The 17,254-nt window shown below is 35.1% G+C and overlaps 1 protein-coding gene across 1 annotated transcript; it reads left to right on the forward strand.

Annotated features, from left to right (window-relative positions):
- The first annotated feature begins 400 nt into the window (after nt 1-400).
- LOC148587237 (beta-amyrin synthase-like) lies at nt 401-13,190 on the forward strand. The gene is made up of 17 exons (XM_088512509.1): nt 401-619; nt 2,401-2,586; nt 3,744-3,833; nt 3,986-4,183; nt 4,519-4,603; nt 4,761-4,927; nt 5,818-5,870; nt 10,887-11,028; nt 11,116-11,229; nt 11,419-11,538; nt 11,623-11,745; nt 11,840-11,938; nt 12,143-12,199; nt 12,332-12,522; nt 12,604-12,781; nt 12,909-12,989; nt 13,086-13,190. Exons 1-17 carry the CDS (start codon nt 419-421, stop codon nt 13,188-13,190), a joined length of 2,190 nt encoding a protein of 729 aa, XP_088368635.1. The 5' UTR covers nt 401-418.
- Nucleotides 13,191-17,254: the final 4,064 nt, after the last annotated feature.

A 17,254-nucleotide genomic window follows, 5' to 3' on the forward strand; every position in this document is an offset into this window, starting at 1 on the left:
CTTTCATTTCCTCTATTTAGTGCATTTTGAAGGGTAGTATTGTCCAAAAGTTTTAATGATGGTAGTACATTAAATGCAATACCCTTCAAAATGCACTAAATGGAGGAAATGAGGGGATTTTGAAATGCCGTACGTTTGAGCCCACATATCACAAAAAGTTATTGATGCACCCTAACGCATATCCCACCAATTGTGGCTTATGCTGCTTGGAATGCGATGTTTTTGGGGTCCAAAATGAGAGATTGAAAAGTTCAGGGGATTTGTAAAATTTGGTGAAAGTTTAGGAGGCCAAAGTAAAGTTTTTCCTATTCAAAAGTAATGCAGGTGGAACAACTCTACATCAGATCGTGCATTCCGTCTATAAAAGGCACTGAATATTTTTCTAACACGAAGAAACTGACCGGGGTGGAAGAATATCATGTGGAGGCTTAAGATAGCAGAGGGTGGAAAAGGCCCTTATATCTTCACCACAAACAACTTTGTTGGAAGGCAGATATGGGAGTTTGACCCTCATGCTGGTACTCCACAAGAGAGGGCTGAGGTTGAAGAGGCTCGGCAAAATTTCTACAACAACCGGTTTCATGTGAAACCTAGCAGTGATCTCCTATGGCGAATGCAGGTATTCCCATCTTCTCTCTCTCTCTATGATCCTCTACACACAAAACACAAAACAGCAAGCTACTTTCTTGTTCCTGCCATGTTCACAACAACCTTTCCCACCGCATCAAAATCTGTGTCCAGATAGAAAAAAAGCTTGACCATGACTTCTACGAACAAAGCAGTTAACAAGAAAAAGTCAATAAACTAATTAACCAGAACAAAACTCACAGCTCAAAACTAAACCAACCAATTAACTATACAAAATCAGTTACCCGACGTGGAGTTTGGTTTTGTATTCGACCCAGTTTGACGTTAGAAGCCGTATAATTTAAATGAAGCACCATCTGATCACTAAGTTTTTGGAATGCTCTAAATTCTACTTGGTGTATTCACTAAGTTTTTGGCCGCCCTGTCGGTGTCGGACAGTGACAGGGCGGTTACGGTCGGAAGTCGGCCGGTAGGTGGCACTCCGTTTTTTGGCCCAGGCCTAATGCCACATATATTTACTGTAATTTAAATTAAACACAATTATAGGTATTTGGTAATTTATTTGAAATAAGGCATTATTTGTGGAATAAAAATTAGAATTGATTTTATTCTGATTTCTTTTTCTTTGATGGGAGGAAGGTAAAGTTTCAATTTAGATTATATATATATATATATGCATGTTAACCTATCTCTCTTTAGCTCTTTTATCTTGTCACCAAACTAAATAACATGAGTAGCAATTTCTTTTTTGAAGTGAAATTAAGGTTTTTAGGGAAAACTTTGACCTCTTTAACAAACAAAAGGTTTAAGGGACGATAAACAAATGGAGATTAAACTCTTAACTCCAAAGACTAGCTTCAACGCTTAGAAATATTGGCTTTGTTTGGCAAAGCCTTTCTTTTCTTTTATTATTGTTCATGCACAATTTTTCAACCAAAAAAAAAAAAAAAAAAAAATCAACATCAAAACTATTAGTCCTTGTGTTGATTTAATTCGGTTCCAAAATCCAGAGGTTACTGTCCACGGGCTCAAATACTGATATAGAATGCTCAGAGTCAAATCTCCACTGTTCATAATGTAGATTCATGTGTCATGAACGTTCTTGCAAAATTTCAACTCAATCGGACCACAAACGCCCATTAATTGGATCTGTTGATCAAGACTGGACAACATTTTCAAAATGTAGGCCATGTCCGGACCGGGTGCTAGGCTATCCGGACAGGCTTTCCAGCAAGCATATTTTTGCTCCTCAAGGCCCTGTCCGGACAGCCCATTAACATGTCCGGACACCCCGTACCTACTATGCCCAAAAACACGCGTGTTTTTAGTGGGCCTAGGTCTATAGTTTAATGTACTGATATATATACATTATTATAGAAGAGAGAGATACGAATTTTCGCCCTCAGAGAGTTCGTCGGAGTCTATGCTAAGAGAGATCATATGTGATGAGCGTTAAATTGAATCTCTTAGAGTTTTAGTTATTGTGTTCACAGGTCATGTCAATAATTAGTACTAGCCCTATATTGTGTGTCGGGTTCAAGTCATGTCGGAGTATGGGTATAAAATTATATAGATCAACTTTAATCCAAACCATTTAATTAAACAAATTAGATCTCTTAATTGTAACATGTTGATTTAATACTAAATTTGTATCAGATTTAGAAATCGTATAAATATTATATAAAATATTCATAATATCATGATATATTGTAATCTAGCGGCTTTAAAATTCAAAATATCATGAGACATCTAATAATTCAGAAATTGTTTACTATAATATATATGCTCATTTCTGTGTCAAAATGATCGCAGTTTCTTAAGGAGAAAAACTTCAAACAAACAATTCCCCCAGTAAAGGTTGAGGATGGAGAGGAAATCACATATGAAAAGGCCACAGCTGCACTAAGAAGGGCCGTCCACATCTTTTCTGCCTTGCAGGCCAGTGATGGCCATTGGCCTGCTGAACTTTCTGGCAACTTGTTTTTCCTTCCACCCTTGGTAAGACTCATAATCGTTAACAATGTTTTATTTTTTTATTTTTTTCCAATGTCATCATTATATATATATTTACGTAAAAATTATATACACCAAGAAACTTTTTGTGACATCAAGATCACAAATCATCAACAACATAACGGCCTTTACTAATCAGGGGTAGAACTACCCTAGCCTTGGGGCGCTAGTCCCCTAAAGATTTTCAAAATACCTCAATTTTGGGATTTTTTTTTGGATTGAACCTCCAAAATTTTATTTTTGGGAAAAGTCTACATTCCTCCTTCAAACTACTACATAATTGACAATGTCTCTCATAACTTTCAATTGTTACAATGTCCCTTCAAACAACAAAAAATTGTCAATGTTCTTCCAATAACGAAACTACCCTTAGTAAAATAAAAAAAAAAAAAAAATACTAAAACTTCTAAAAAAATTACAAGGGGTGGCCAATTTGCTTCTTTTTTTTTTTTTTTTTTTATTTTTTTTATTTTTTTTTTAAAAGAATCCTTTTTATAAGAAAAAAATTAAAAAATTTCGTTTTTTTTTTTTTAAAAAAAAAAAAAATTGTTTTATAAATTTTTTTAAATAAAAATTTCCGTTTTAAAAAAAAAAAATCTTTTTTTAAAACAGAATTAAGAAAAAAAATTCCAATTTTTTTTTTTTAAAATTGGTTTTTTTTTTTAAATAATAATAATAATAATAAAATTTTTTAAAAATCGTATTTTTTAAATACATTTTTATTTTTTTGTATTTTATAGGGGTATTTTTGACTTATTGAGAAATTTATAGGGGCATTTTTATCTTTTTGCTAGTCTTGGGAGGACATTGACAATATTTTGGTAGTTTGTGGGGACATTGTCATAATTAAAAGTTTGGGAGGACATTGCCAATTGGGTGATAGTTTTAGGGGGATATATGGACTTTAACCATTAAATTTTTACCTTAGGATTTTTTTTTTTTTTTTTTAGTTTTGTCCTGCCTCATCTAAAATTAATTTTTTTTTTAGTTACTAAAGATATTTATCTCTAAAACATCTTCTAAGATAGACAGACTATGAATAGTATCATTGGATCAATGAGGACATGCCTACCTTCGACTTGTTTTGGTTTTCATCTTGATGAAATTGTTAATTGTATTCTTTTAACCCAAAAAAAATGCAGGTAATGTGTTTGTACATTACAGGGCATCTTAATATTGTGTTCCCTGCAGAGTATCAAAAGGAAATCCTTCGATACATATACTATCATCAGGTGCATATTCTTGGAAGCATCACATGTCAATTATGCAAATAGGATTAGATTTTCTGTTGAAGTACTTGATTCCTTTTCTTTTGTGTGTGTTTTTAAGCTGTCATGTATGTTTAACAAGTATGCTGTAAATTTTGCATATTAATTGTATGTAGAATGAAGATGGTGGGTGGGGATTACACATAGAGGGCCATAGTATCATGTTTTGCACGGCTCTCAACTACATTTGTATGCGTATACTCGGGGAAGGACCTGATGGTGGTCAAGACAATGCTTGTGCAAGAGCGCGAAAGTGGATCCTTGATCATGGTGGTGTAACACACATACCTTCTTGGGGAAAGACTTGGCTTTCGGTATGATCATGTTTCGTAAATCTTTTGAGTAACTATATATTCAATAGTAAAACTATTCCGGGATGACCAAACCCAGAAAACTCATCCACTAAATAAAAGAATAAGTTGGAACTGAATTAATACAAAGCTTGGAACGGCAAGTTTTGTCTAACTTGAGATTACTTCTTCCACTGGCTAGTTCAAACTGGTAAATTTTCAGTTCGAACTTAGAACACAAAATTGAACTAAATGAAAAATCTTAAGTACACTATTGTCTAATTGAAATAAAAATTACAACAAAGTGATGATTGTTTGATGATAATTAACTCTAGTATGCATTTTTCGCTTTGTTGTAGATACTTGGTGTGTTCGAGTGGATTGGAACCAACCCAATGCCTCCGGAATTTTGGATGCTTCCTTCATTTCTTCCCATTAATCCAGGTTTGTACATAAATGCTTACTACGTACATTATACGTACATCCAGGTTTGTACAATTTTTAATTGAAAGCCTCTATTAGGTAGAGGTTTTACTTTCTTCTTTTTGATGATTAAACTTGCTACATATTGCTTATCAATTTGCTTTCCCCTAAAATGCAGCCCAAATGTGGTGCTTTTGCCGCTTGGTGTACCTGCCCATGTCATACATTTATGGGAAAAGGTTTGTAGGCCCAATCACACCTCTCATTCTTCAATTGAGAGAAGAAATCTACACTCAACCTTACAATAAAGTTAACTGGAAGAAAGTGCGTCATCTATGTGCAAAGGTAAATTTTTCTCATGGTTAATACTCACTCATTGCTACATATGCTTTTCAACATTCTTCTATAAGAATATAAATTAAATAATTAAATTCATTTATTTCTATCAACTTAAGCTTTTAACATGATATCATAACAAAAGCCCTGAGTTCAGGATCCGGATCTTCTCCAATCTATTTTGGACTAGAATGTATCTAATTAATGGCTAAGATTTCTGAGATATTGGGCCACAAATGGGACACCTGTCCTATTAATACATAAAAATAAAATAAAATATTCTTTAGGATTAAAAATAATAATAATAAAAATAATGGAATGGCCAGCTGGCCACCCCTATTGGCCATATGGGGTGGCTAGTCTGGGGTGGCCAAGCCACCCCCCAAGGGTCAAATGATAAAAAAAAAAAAAATTAAAAAAAATAAAATAAAATAAAATTGCCCTAAGGGTGGCCGGCCACCCTAGGACCAACGGGGGTGGCTGAGCCACCCCAATGTCACCCATTCTACAATATATATTAAAATACATTCTAATAAATTAACCTGAAAATAAAATTTATTTTTTATTTGTTAGTGAAGGCTGACGTGGCTTATTTGTAGCATTGGGATTTCTCTAGGGAAATCCCAACCGTGAACTAGATACTCTCTAGTCCTTCAAGGACTGGAAAGGATCCGTTTCTTTGAGTTGAAACGTTGTCTCCATTATTCATCTCTCATTTCAATTAAATACTTTATGTGTTGGGTCTCACTTATTAGGAAAAAGTTTGAACCTACACATAAGGGAGTGTTAGAATATAAATTCAATGATTAAATCAATTGCTTCCTATTAGCTTAAGCTTTCGGGGTAAGTGTTGTTTTAACATCTTCCAAGACATTGGTTACGCAATATTATTGTTACAGGAGGATCTCTACTATCCTCATCCTTCGATACAAGATCTACTTTGGGATAGTCTGTTAGTTCTTGTGTTGGCTTAATTCAGTTCCAAAATGTAGATGCTACTGTTCATGGCTCAAACACTGATATTGAATGCTCAGAATCCAATCTCCACCGTTCATAATGTACATTCATGTGTTATGAACGTCCCTGCAAAATTTCAGCTCAATCGGACCACAAACGCCCATCGATCGGAGTTGTTGATGAAGACTGGACAGTCCGGGTCCGGACCTCCAGAAGCCGGGTCCGGACCCCATTTCCAGAAACTTGATTTTTCAAGCAGGGTCCGGACCTCAATTCCCCGGGTCCGGACCCCAGTTCCCGAAAGTGCATTTTATGAGGCATGTCCGGACCTCAGATCTGCAGGGTCCGGACCTGGCTGACTTATTAGGGTTATTTTCTATTTAAACACGATTTTGCTACATTTACAAGTACGTATTTTGGAGAGCAAAATCAGAGAGCTTAGAAAGCGATATTGTTCTAGCTTATTTGAGAAGGGATTAAATACGTGAAGCCAATCGGAGTTCCGGTGAAAGGAAATCTTATAGAAGAATTGTGCCAGATGTTCTGGAAAGGGATACTGCGGTAGAAGTCAAGTGGGTCGCTTGTCGTGTACAAGGAAGAGTAAATTGCAAAGGTTTTGTAATTCTTCTTGTATTCCTTATTCTTCTTATAGTGGATTGATTTCCTGGGTTTGGCTGCCCCGGAGAGGTTTTACATTTAGAGAGTTCTCTAAATGGTTTCCTCTTCGTAACCAAATATCTGTGTTCTTGATTTTCATTACATATCTGTATTTGGTTGATTATTGATTGTTAGGTCAGATCTTATTCCGCTGAATATTTGTGAATCACCTAGACATTTGAATAGGTGTTGTTTGGAGTCGTTTTTATAATTTTCAATTGGTATCAGAGCGGGTTCACTCTGTGAAGGATTTATTTCCTGAGTGTGATCCGAGACTCCATATCAAATGTCTCATACTGTTGCTCCTAATTCTCTTCCCGTCTTTGACGGAACAAATTATACGCTTTGGAAAATTCGTATGAGAGCATATTTTAAATCCATTAATGTTTGGCATATTGTCGAATCTGGATGGACACGTCCAGAAAAAGCAATAGCTGAATGGACAACAGAGGAAAAGAATAATGCTACTGCGAATGACAAAGCTATAAATGCTATTTACATCTCTGTTTCAAATGAGGAATTTTCTAGAATTTCTAGATGTGAAATAGCTAAGGAAGCCTGGGAAACTTTAGAAATCACACATGAAGGAACTAAGGTTGTTAGAACTTCAAAAATTCAAATGTTGGTTTCTCAGTTTGAGGAGATTAGAATGCAGGAAGATGAAACTTTTGATGAATTCTATTCAAAGCTTAGTGTCATTAGAAACTCTACCATTAATTTGGGAAAGAAAATGGATGATGCTAAAGTGGTGAAAAAAATCTTAAGATCTTTGCCTGAGAGGTTTATTCCCCAAATTGCTGCTATACAACAGAGCAAGGACTTAGATACTATGAGAGTAGAAGAACTTGTAGGTTCCCTTCAGACCTTTGAGCTAATTCTTCCTAAACACAAGAACACCAAAAATATTGCTCTTAAGGCAAAAAATGTTAAGGTTGACTCTTGTGGTTCATCTGATGAGGATTCTGGAAATGAGGAAGAAATTGCTATGTTTGCTAAGAAGTTTAGGAAATTCTTTAGAGCCAAGAAAGGAAATCTTAGAAATAGCAATTCACAATTTTCTGAGAAATCTAGAAATGAGAATGTTGAGAAAGGAAAGTCACCTAAAGGTATCAAGTGTCACGAATGTGGAGGACATGGACACATTCGTGTTGACTGTGCTAACTTGAGAAAGTCAAATGGCAAGGCATTTAATGTGACTCAAAGTGATGAGTCAGACAAGGACGATGCTGAACAAGGAGTTAATTACTTAGCATTTGGAGTTAGTTATGAGAGTGAGCATGAGAATAGTGAGTGTAATTCTCAAGACAAACAAGGTGTGTCCGATAATGATTCGGAAGAAGAAGATGATTTGCAAAATGCTTATAATAATCTCTTTGTGGAATACACTAAACTGAAAAAGCTGAATAAGCAGCAATTGAAGAAACTCAATGAGGTTAATCTTGAAAATGATCAACTTTCTGTCACCTTAACTGATTCTCTTGCTACTCATAATACTTTGATGTCTGAAAATCAAATGCTAATTGCCAAAGTGAAATCCTTAGAGAATGAACTGAATGAATCAAAGAATCATTTAACAAAATTCTCTAGTGAAAAGCTAAATCAAATGCTACATAATCAGAAACATTCGTTTGATAGAACTGGATTGGGTTTTGATAAATCTACTATTTTATCTACTAATGTTGCTTCTTCTTCAAAGATGATGTTTGTGAAACCAGTGAACAAAGAAGATAGCTTGGCTGAAAAGAAGGTAATTTCTCCTCAAATTTCCAAAGATGGAAAAGGTAAGGGAACTCTAACTGATTCCTATATGTCTAGTTCTAAGTCGAGAAGTATGCACATGTTAAGGAACCAACCTTCTCAAAGGTTTATTCCTACGTGTCATAACTGTGGTAAGTTTGGACATATTCGTCCTAAGTGTTTTCAGCTTAACAGTCATGAGCCTAAAAGAGAATATTTCCATTCTAGAAATAGTTATGAGAAATTATTCAACATGATGAGAGACGTAGTAACACGGTTAGATGTCTTGGATAAGAGTCACACAGTTGTCCCTGATGTGAAGAAAGTTTGGGTCAAGAAGATTAATACCATTCACCCATTGAGGGGGAGTGGTAATGGACTCACCTAGATTAGGTCGGCACATAGACCATGCCTAGAAATTGAGCATATTGATATTTGTCTATAGCTATTCTAGGGCATTTTTTTCTTAATTTTTGTTTGCTTTGTTTTTATTTTCTTTGATTATTTTTTATTCTTTTAGATTGTTTTAATTGTTAGATACTCAGTTTTTCATGTCTTGTGCTCAAATGAATATTTTACATATGAGTGGGGTCAATATTTCTGCAATTTACATCTATTGCTCCATATGTTTCTGATATACCTTGTTTTTCTGAAGACTGTTAAAGGAGTAAGAGTCAGTTTTTCTCATGTTCGAAATTGTGCACTTTTTGCCCCCATTAGGTTTAGATTTTTGTTATATGTTTGGGAATTTGGAGCAAACATTTTGCTTGGAAGATAGGTAGTGTCAGTTCTATCCACTTGACCAACTCGTTAGTTGAACCTAGCTCCTAAAAAATTCCACCATTTTCCAAAAAAAAAAAAAAAAGGGCATAAAATAAGCTCAGATGATTTCATTTTGCTTATGTCTGTCCCTAAAGAAAGAATCAGTGATCAAATCATTGCGGAAATAGATGATTACTAAAGGACATGGTAAAAGAAAATGATCAGTCTCAGGGGGAGTGTATCGGATGAGGGAATCTAGGTCCTAACATTATAAGGTTTTACTATGGTTTGAATCAGACTACTGGTCTTCCTTTTACAAAATGTCTGCCTAGATTTACCTTTCATTGATGAAATCTTAGTTAATGGGAGTACTCACACACTACACCATCACATGAGATTTCTGATTATTGCCTACTTGACTGCATTCACAGACCAAGGTTGTGTCATGCATATGGTACATTTACGGTGTAAGTGTAGCTTGTTGATCACTCCGAATTGTTCAGATATTCATACGAGCATGCATGATCTATTGCTTATCTATACAAGTTTTCTTTGGTGTTTTGTTTAAAAAAAAATATATATAAATAAATAAATAAAAAAAAAAAAAAAAAAAAGGAAAGCTTTTGGATATTCATTGTGCAATACATGAGTCATTGATGTGTTATCATGTGTGTTCATTTAACTTTTAAAGGGGGAGAAACATGCTTTGCATTTCCAGTTTCCTGTTGTTAATTGAGTCATACATTGAGGGGGAGTTTTGCTAATGTTTCTTTATAATCACGCATCATTTTTTTTTCATGAGTTTTATTTATGTCTTCTTGTTCCACATATGCCTTGATGTATTTTGTGAAGTGTTTCAGGAAACATGAAGACCTTTTGTCATTCTGTGACAAAAAGGGGGAGTAAATATGGGGAGATGATGGGATTGGCTCGACATTTTGGTTTTGTCACTGAATTGCCAAAGGGGGAGTTTGTTAGTTCTTGTGTTGGCTTAATTTAGTTCCAAAATGTAGATGCTACTGTTCATGGCTCAAACACTGATATTGAATGCTCAGAATCCAATCTCCACCGTTCATAATGTACATTCATGTGTTATGAACGTCCCTGCAAAATTTCAGCTCAATCGGACCACAAACGCCCATCGATCGGAGTTGTTGATGAAGACTGGACAGTCCGGGTCCGGACCTCCAGAAGCCGGGTCCGGACCCCATTTCCAGAAACTTGATTTTTCAAGCAGGGTCCGGACCTCAATTCCCCGGGTCCGGACCCCAGTTCCCGAAAGTGCATTTTATGAGGCATGTCCGGACCTCAGATCTGCAGGGTCCGGACCTGGCTGACTTATTAGGGTTATTTTCTATTTAAACACGATTTTGCTACATTTACAAGTACGTATTTTGGAGAGCAAAATCAGAGAGCTTAGAAAGAGATATTGTTCTAGCTTATTTGAGAAGGGATTAAATACGTGAAGCCAATCGGAGTTCCGGTGAAAGGAAATCTTATAGAAGAATTGTGCCAGATGTTCTGGAAAGGGATACTGCGGTAGAAGTCAAGTGGGTCGCTTGTCGTGTACAAGGAAGAGTAAATTGCAAAGGTTTTGTAATTCTTCTTGTATTCCTTATTCTTCTTATAGTGGATTGATTTCCTGGGTTTGGCTGCCCCGGAGAGGTTTTACATTTAGAGAGTTCTCTAAATGGTTTCCTCTTCGTAACCAAATATCTGTGTTCTTGATTTTCATTACATATCTGTATTTGGTTGATTATTGATTGTTAGGTCAGATCTTATTCCGCTGAATATTTGTGAATCACCTAGACATTTGAATAGGTGTTGTTTGGAGTCGTTTTTATAATTTTCATAGTCTATACCTATGCACTGAGCCTCTTCTCACTCGTTGGCCCTTTAACAAATTGGTAAGAGAGAAAGCTCTTCAAGTAACAATGAAGCACATTCATTATGAAGATGAGAATAGTCGATACATCACCGCTGGATCCGTGGAAAAGGTAATGTTATCAAAAATAAAGGGAATCCATGGAAAGCATATATTTGAGCTATATAACACTACTCCTAAAGCTATTTGCATTGAACAGGCCCTATTTATGCTTGCTTGTTGGGTTGAAGATCCAAATGGAGATTATTTCAAGAAGCATATTGCAAGGATCCCAGATTTCATATGGGTCGGTGAAGATGGAATGAAGATGCAGGTTAGTACCCATATTGTACAAAAACATTTGTATAACCTTGTTTGTGTGTTGAGCATTTGAAATATAACTATTCAAACTTGAGTATAAACCCCCAAAGCTCTTGTTTTCTAGCTTCAAGTCTGTAAGTCTTAAGTCTTTGCAAGGAAATGGAAGAGACAATTGACTTTGATATATTCCATTTGTATGAAGGGTTGTGGAAGTCAAGCATGGGATACCAGTTTCGCTATTCAAGCTTTACTTGCTAGTAATCTCACTGATGAAATTGGACCTACACTTGCGAGAGGGCATGACTTCCTCAAGAAATCTCAGGTTTGATTTTCACTTCTGAATTCAGCTCTTCACCACAATATTCATTCAGACTAATTACGCCATTTTCTCTTAAAAATTGTGAAGGTCAAGGACAACCCTTCTGGAGACTTTAAAAGCATGTACCGTCACATTTCGAAAGGATCATGGGCTTTTGCTGATCAAGACCAGGGATGGCAAGTTTCTGATTGCACTGCAGAAGCTTTTAAGGTAATTAACTTTGTTTAAATGTGTCAATGGGGTAAAATGTTAACACCTTTTTCCATAATTAATGTGTTCCTCACCAAATTCTTTTCTATTTCAGTGTTGCATGCTTTTTTCCATGATGCCACCAGAAATTGTTGGTGAGAAAATGGAACCCGAGCGATTTTATGATTCTATAAATGTGATACTTTCTCTACAGGTAAGGATTAACTTTCACATTGTTAAATCACCAGTAATCTAAAAAACATAAGTTGATGAAAAATGATTGGTTTTAATTATTTAAATAATATTTGAACATTTTTTCTCACGTGTAGGCTCAAATTACCCTTTAATAAGTAAGGCCCAACACTTGGTGTTTGTTTTAAATATTTCATTGCATTCATATCATTAAGCTCTAATGCAGAGTAAAAATGGTGGTTTATCTGCGTGGGAACCAGCAGGAGCCCAAAAATGGTTGGAAGTAAGTACCTTAACATATTGAAGTGTCCTTGAAATATGCTTATGGAATACTTTAAAACTATCTAGTACTTCTAAATTCACCATTTTTATCGTATATTAATGGAAATTTTCTCTTTTTTTTTTTTTTCATTAGCTGCTTAATCCCACAGAATTCTTCTCTGACACTGTCGTTGAGCATGAATACCTTGAGTGCACCGCATCAGCAATCCAAGCTTTAGTTTTGTTTAAGAAGTTATACCCCGGGCACCGGAAGGAAGAGGTCAAAGATTCCATAAAAAGTGCTGTGCGATTCATCCAAGACATACAAATGCCTGATGGTTCATGGTTTGTTCCTCCACTGGTTTCTTAGATATTTTTCTGTTTTTATACCAGAGAAATCTATTGCATGATTAAGCATTTCCACAGGTATGGAAATTGGGGAATTTGCTTCATATACGGTACATGGTTTGGACTTGGAGGATTGGCTGCAGCTGGCAAGACTTACAACAATTGTCCAGTTATGCGCAGAGCTGTTGATTTTCTACTAAGAGCACAAAGAGATGATGGTGGTTGGGGAGAGAGCTATCTCTCATGCCCAACCAAGGTAATGTTTTAACACGTATAATTCTTATTTGTTTTTAAGAATCTTTAATAACATGTTTTGTCTTTCTAAGATTTGGCAGATGCTAGATAATAAAACTATAAAGTACTCTTTGTGCTTGATTATATAGGAATATGTACCTCTTGAAGGAAACCGATCAAATTTGGTACAAACTGCATGGGCAATGATGGGTCTCATTCATGCTGGACAGGTAGACTCCATGGTTTATATATATTATGCTGTCATTAATTGTCATATGTTTTGATCCTGCATATTCATTCTGATGTTAAAATTGTATCTGCAATAGGCTGAAAGAGACCCAACACCTCTTCATCGTGCAGCAAAGCTGATAATTAATTCTCAACTGGAGGATGGCGATTTTCCTCAGCAGGTACCTCTCTTTAAAACATGAATTTAGTTCAGAAAGAATATATATATATATATATATATATATATATATATATATATATATATATATATATATATTATGCTTGAATTTTACCTTCAAAGCTTCGTAACCATTGATCACTCTTTCATACAGGAAATACTTGGAGTCTACTTAAGGAATTGTATGCTTCACTATGCAGCATACAGAAATATTTACCCATTGTGGGCTCTTGCAGAATACCGCAATCGTGTCCCATTGGCATCCAAAAAAAATTGAATCAATTAGTGAACTATATATATATATATAGCTCAACCAGCCAATTATTAATTCTCTTACTTTCTCTTTAGCAGCTGTTGATGTGTGTAATAAGTGTCTAAACACAAAGCCACCAAAGATAGATGGGATTAAGGAATATTATACAATGTTGTACCAGCACGTGAATAATATGCAAGAAATTCCCTAATTATATTAAAGTGTGACCCATATGCACATGTATTTATTGTGATTTATAGGTACGAGTGTTCGGTAATTTATTCCAAATTAATAAGAAATGATGTAGTTCTACAACACATAATCTTCTCTCTCCAACTTCCAACTTACATCCATTTCAAGTTTGAGCAGCTAAAGTCATTATTCTTAACTTCCATTCCAGATTTTCAAATTCATTCCAAGTACCACTCTACACATAATTTGACCCCCAAATTATCAAAATCCATTAAGAGTTCAAGCCTTCCAAAAATTTGATGGACGAGTTTTTCTTCATTTAGGACGCGAGGAAATATTTAACAAAACTATCCAATCATTTGAACTCTAATATTAGCATTAAGCTAGGGGAAATTTCTCGAAGTTCTCAAATCCAAAACAGAATAAAACATATGCAATACAAAATGTAATCTTCTTTTCCTCTCCTCAGAGCTTGTTTGGGCCTGCGGTTGAAAACCCAAAATGCACTTTTAATTAAGGCCTCAAAAGCTCGTTTTAGAAAAACAATATTCTAAGATACTAAACACATTATGAACATGCGTGTGATAAATGTGTGTTTTATGTGGCTGGCCAAAATTACTTTTGTCTTTATGTCACATCATAATTTTTTTTTTTAAAAGCACCATCTAGAAAACATTAATGATATTAATTGTTGAAACTCAATAAAATTATTGTTATTGTTCATAATCTTAAGTAACTACGACACAAGTATATATATATATATATATATATATATATATATATATTTCATTCCTTTAAAATACGCATCACAAGATTCTATTTACCAATAGAGCTGGAATTTTGTCACCTCCTCCTTCAATGAAGTCAATTGACTGCATAGCTTTGTTTCCTCACGTCCGTTCATTCGTACGAGATGAATGGTGATAGAGCAACCAAACGAAAAGTTTGCTTTTTTTGTTTTTCATGGGGGTGGTCACCCACAGCCGAACCAATACCCTTTTTCCCTTGCGCAGATTTTTTTTTTTTTTTAAGAAAATGTTTGTTTTGGAAATGAGTTTTAGAGCTAGCGTATTTCTAAAGGAATAGCAATTCCTTAATTTTTGTAGAGGAATATTATTCCTCGTTTTAGAAGAATAATATTAAAATATTTATTAAAAAAACAAAGAAATGGTCTAACTACCTCATAGCCAAATGGGGTGGCCGGCCAAGGATGGCTCGACCGACTGAACCACCCCATGGCCAGCCTGACTAACAAAATCCCTTCCTATACTTGACCATCAGCCTAATATCTTCCTCATTGATTCACAATATCTCAACTGTGAGGGCATGTGGTGGCTACAAAGATGCAGCTTTTGTCCAAGGGGTGGTTCCACTACTCTTATTTGGCCAAAGGGCGCGCAACGAAACTCTTGGTAAAGGGACTCTTGTGGTTTATATTTTAATTGAATATATAATATATCATTGTACTTACTTAAAATTACGGAATATAACAATTATTTTATTGACAAATTGTCATTTCTATTTCACTTTGACTAGTTGTCCTACAAGTTAATATAAGAGAACATGTGAGTTCTATAACTGCAAGGGCAGATAGACCCATCCAAATCCGTGTACACTAAGAGATAGCGCCAGGTCATGTGCCCATGCAACATACGTTTCTGTGATAGTTCAGCTCCAGCTCTTTATTGTGCTTCCAGCCAGGCTTCCAGCTATTGATTAATTCTTGTCCTACGCAACCTGATCTTCAGCCACATCACTTTAGCCATGCATGTGTCTTGGTGGAGTTCTCTTGCATGCAACTACTAACACATAACATAAATGTGTTGGCAAACAATTTAGTTATTTAGTAAACTATTATATGACTATCATAAATAACATCTTAATGAAAATCATAATTTGAACTAATTAATAAGAACTTTATAAAAAAATAATAATAATAATGATATTTAGTAGATTGCATTACCATATAATTGAAATGATGTGGCAATACTAAAAATTAATTGTTAGAAAAATCAATAGCTAGTTTTCATTATTACATGTTAAGAAACACGAGTGAGCTCGAGTGCATCTCCTCTAGCGCTCGAGCGCACTGCACTTCTTACAGATTTTATTGCATCGGAATGCAATATGTTTTATATTGTTAATATATGTTTATATTAAAGCTTTCCAATCGTAATAGTTCTTCTAGTTCTAGGTGTATTAGCTCTCCTAGTTCTAGTTGTATTAGTTCCTCCTATTTGATTTTGATTGTAACTCTTTACTTATATATATATAATAAGAACGAAATTGAGACTTGATTTCGCCAAAAGCAAGTTTGTTTGCTTTCTTTCATTACGTACATCTAGCTTAAATTAGAAAAACAAAGGGGATTCATCATGTGGTGCATGCACAACCAATCATTCCTGAGGAAACACTCCATTAATTAATTGGACAACGTTCCGGGCATCCCATTTTCTTTCTCTGGAGGGTAACGAGGATCGCTGTGCAAAATAATGATGCAACCTTATTTTATTGAATCTCAAGGAACATTTGGCAGTTGCTGCTAGCTTGTAGTGTATATGAGTATATCCCACTTTTCGGCTTCTTCTTCTGACTTTCAATCAATAAACTATTGCTGTTTATCGTAAACCTTATACTTTTGATTTTGTCCATGATTTGCCACACAAGTCTTTTCCTTCTGTCTTTGTCTTAATTTGTCACTTTCTTTTCCTCTCCATATGGAATAATCAGGTCAAATCTTCAACCAAAGAGTACCTATAAAGACATTGAAAGTTAAGCTCCAAGTATCTAGTTGGGTCCAGCGGGAACCAACTAGAGGATAAGTTCATGGGCTATCAGATCTGTAGCCTTCGAGAATTAATGAAGAAGTCCGCTTCTTGAGAAATTAAATTTACGTAACCAACGGATCTTTTTCTTGTCACAATGAACAAAATTTTGATGTATTTATATACTAGCTAGCTAGGCTATACGTTCAAGCCAGCATTGGGATCCATCGTCCATCTGGTTTATATATATATATTAACTCTAATGTCGGCACCTAAGTTTGAAGAAATATAAATAAATTCATGAATTAATAAAATATACATAATATATAAAAATATATCCTAGGAAAACAACAAATGAGAATACAACTAGAAGTGGATTTGATAGAGGTTCAATATGGCACATGCATGATGGATCCAAAGTTTACACTTTTGTTAATTTTCTTACTTCTCATCAAGAAAAAGAGTGAGGGATGGTTGAGATGGTATCTTTGATGATGGGGTGATCCGCCAATTAATAATATTCTTGAGTTATATTTGGATGTTGAAAGGGCAAGGATGACCACTAGGGAGTTTCCTTCCAAAATAAAAGCCTTGAACCGAGAAAGAGAGCTAGTTGACCAGCTTTCGGCATAAAGGATTATAAGTTAAAGCATATAAACTGTGGGGGTTCGGAAATGATTGATAGACCATTCGAGATTCATGTCCCTTTTATTTGTTTACCCCTTATGCGGTCTATTTTTTGGCTTTTGTTAAAGATATAAAGAACCGATTGAATCACTTTTTTAACCCATTTTTTGTTATTGCACTACAAAAAAATGGCAATCTTTTGACGTGGCAAACACTATGCATTTTTTGCCACGTCAGTAAATGTTGATGTGC

This window comes from Corylus avellana, chromosome 2 (assembly GCF_965113065.1).
Source record: "Corylus avellana chromosome 2, dhCorAvel1.hap1.2, whole genome shotgun sequence".
In the NCBI taxonomy this organism is placed as follows: Eukaryota; Viridiplantae; Streptophyta; class Magnoliopsida; order Fagales; family Betulaceae; genus Corylus; species Corylus avellana.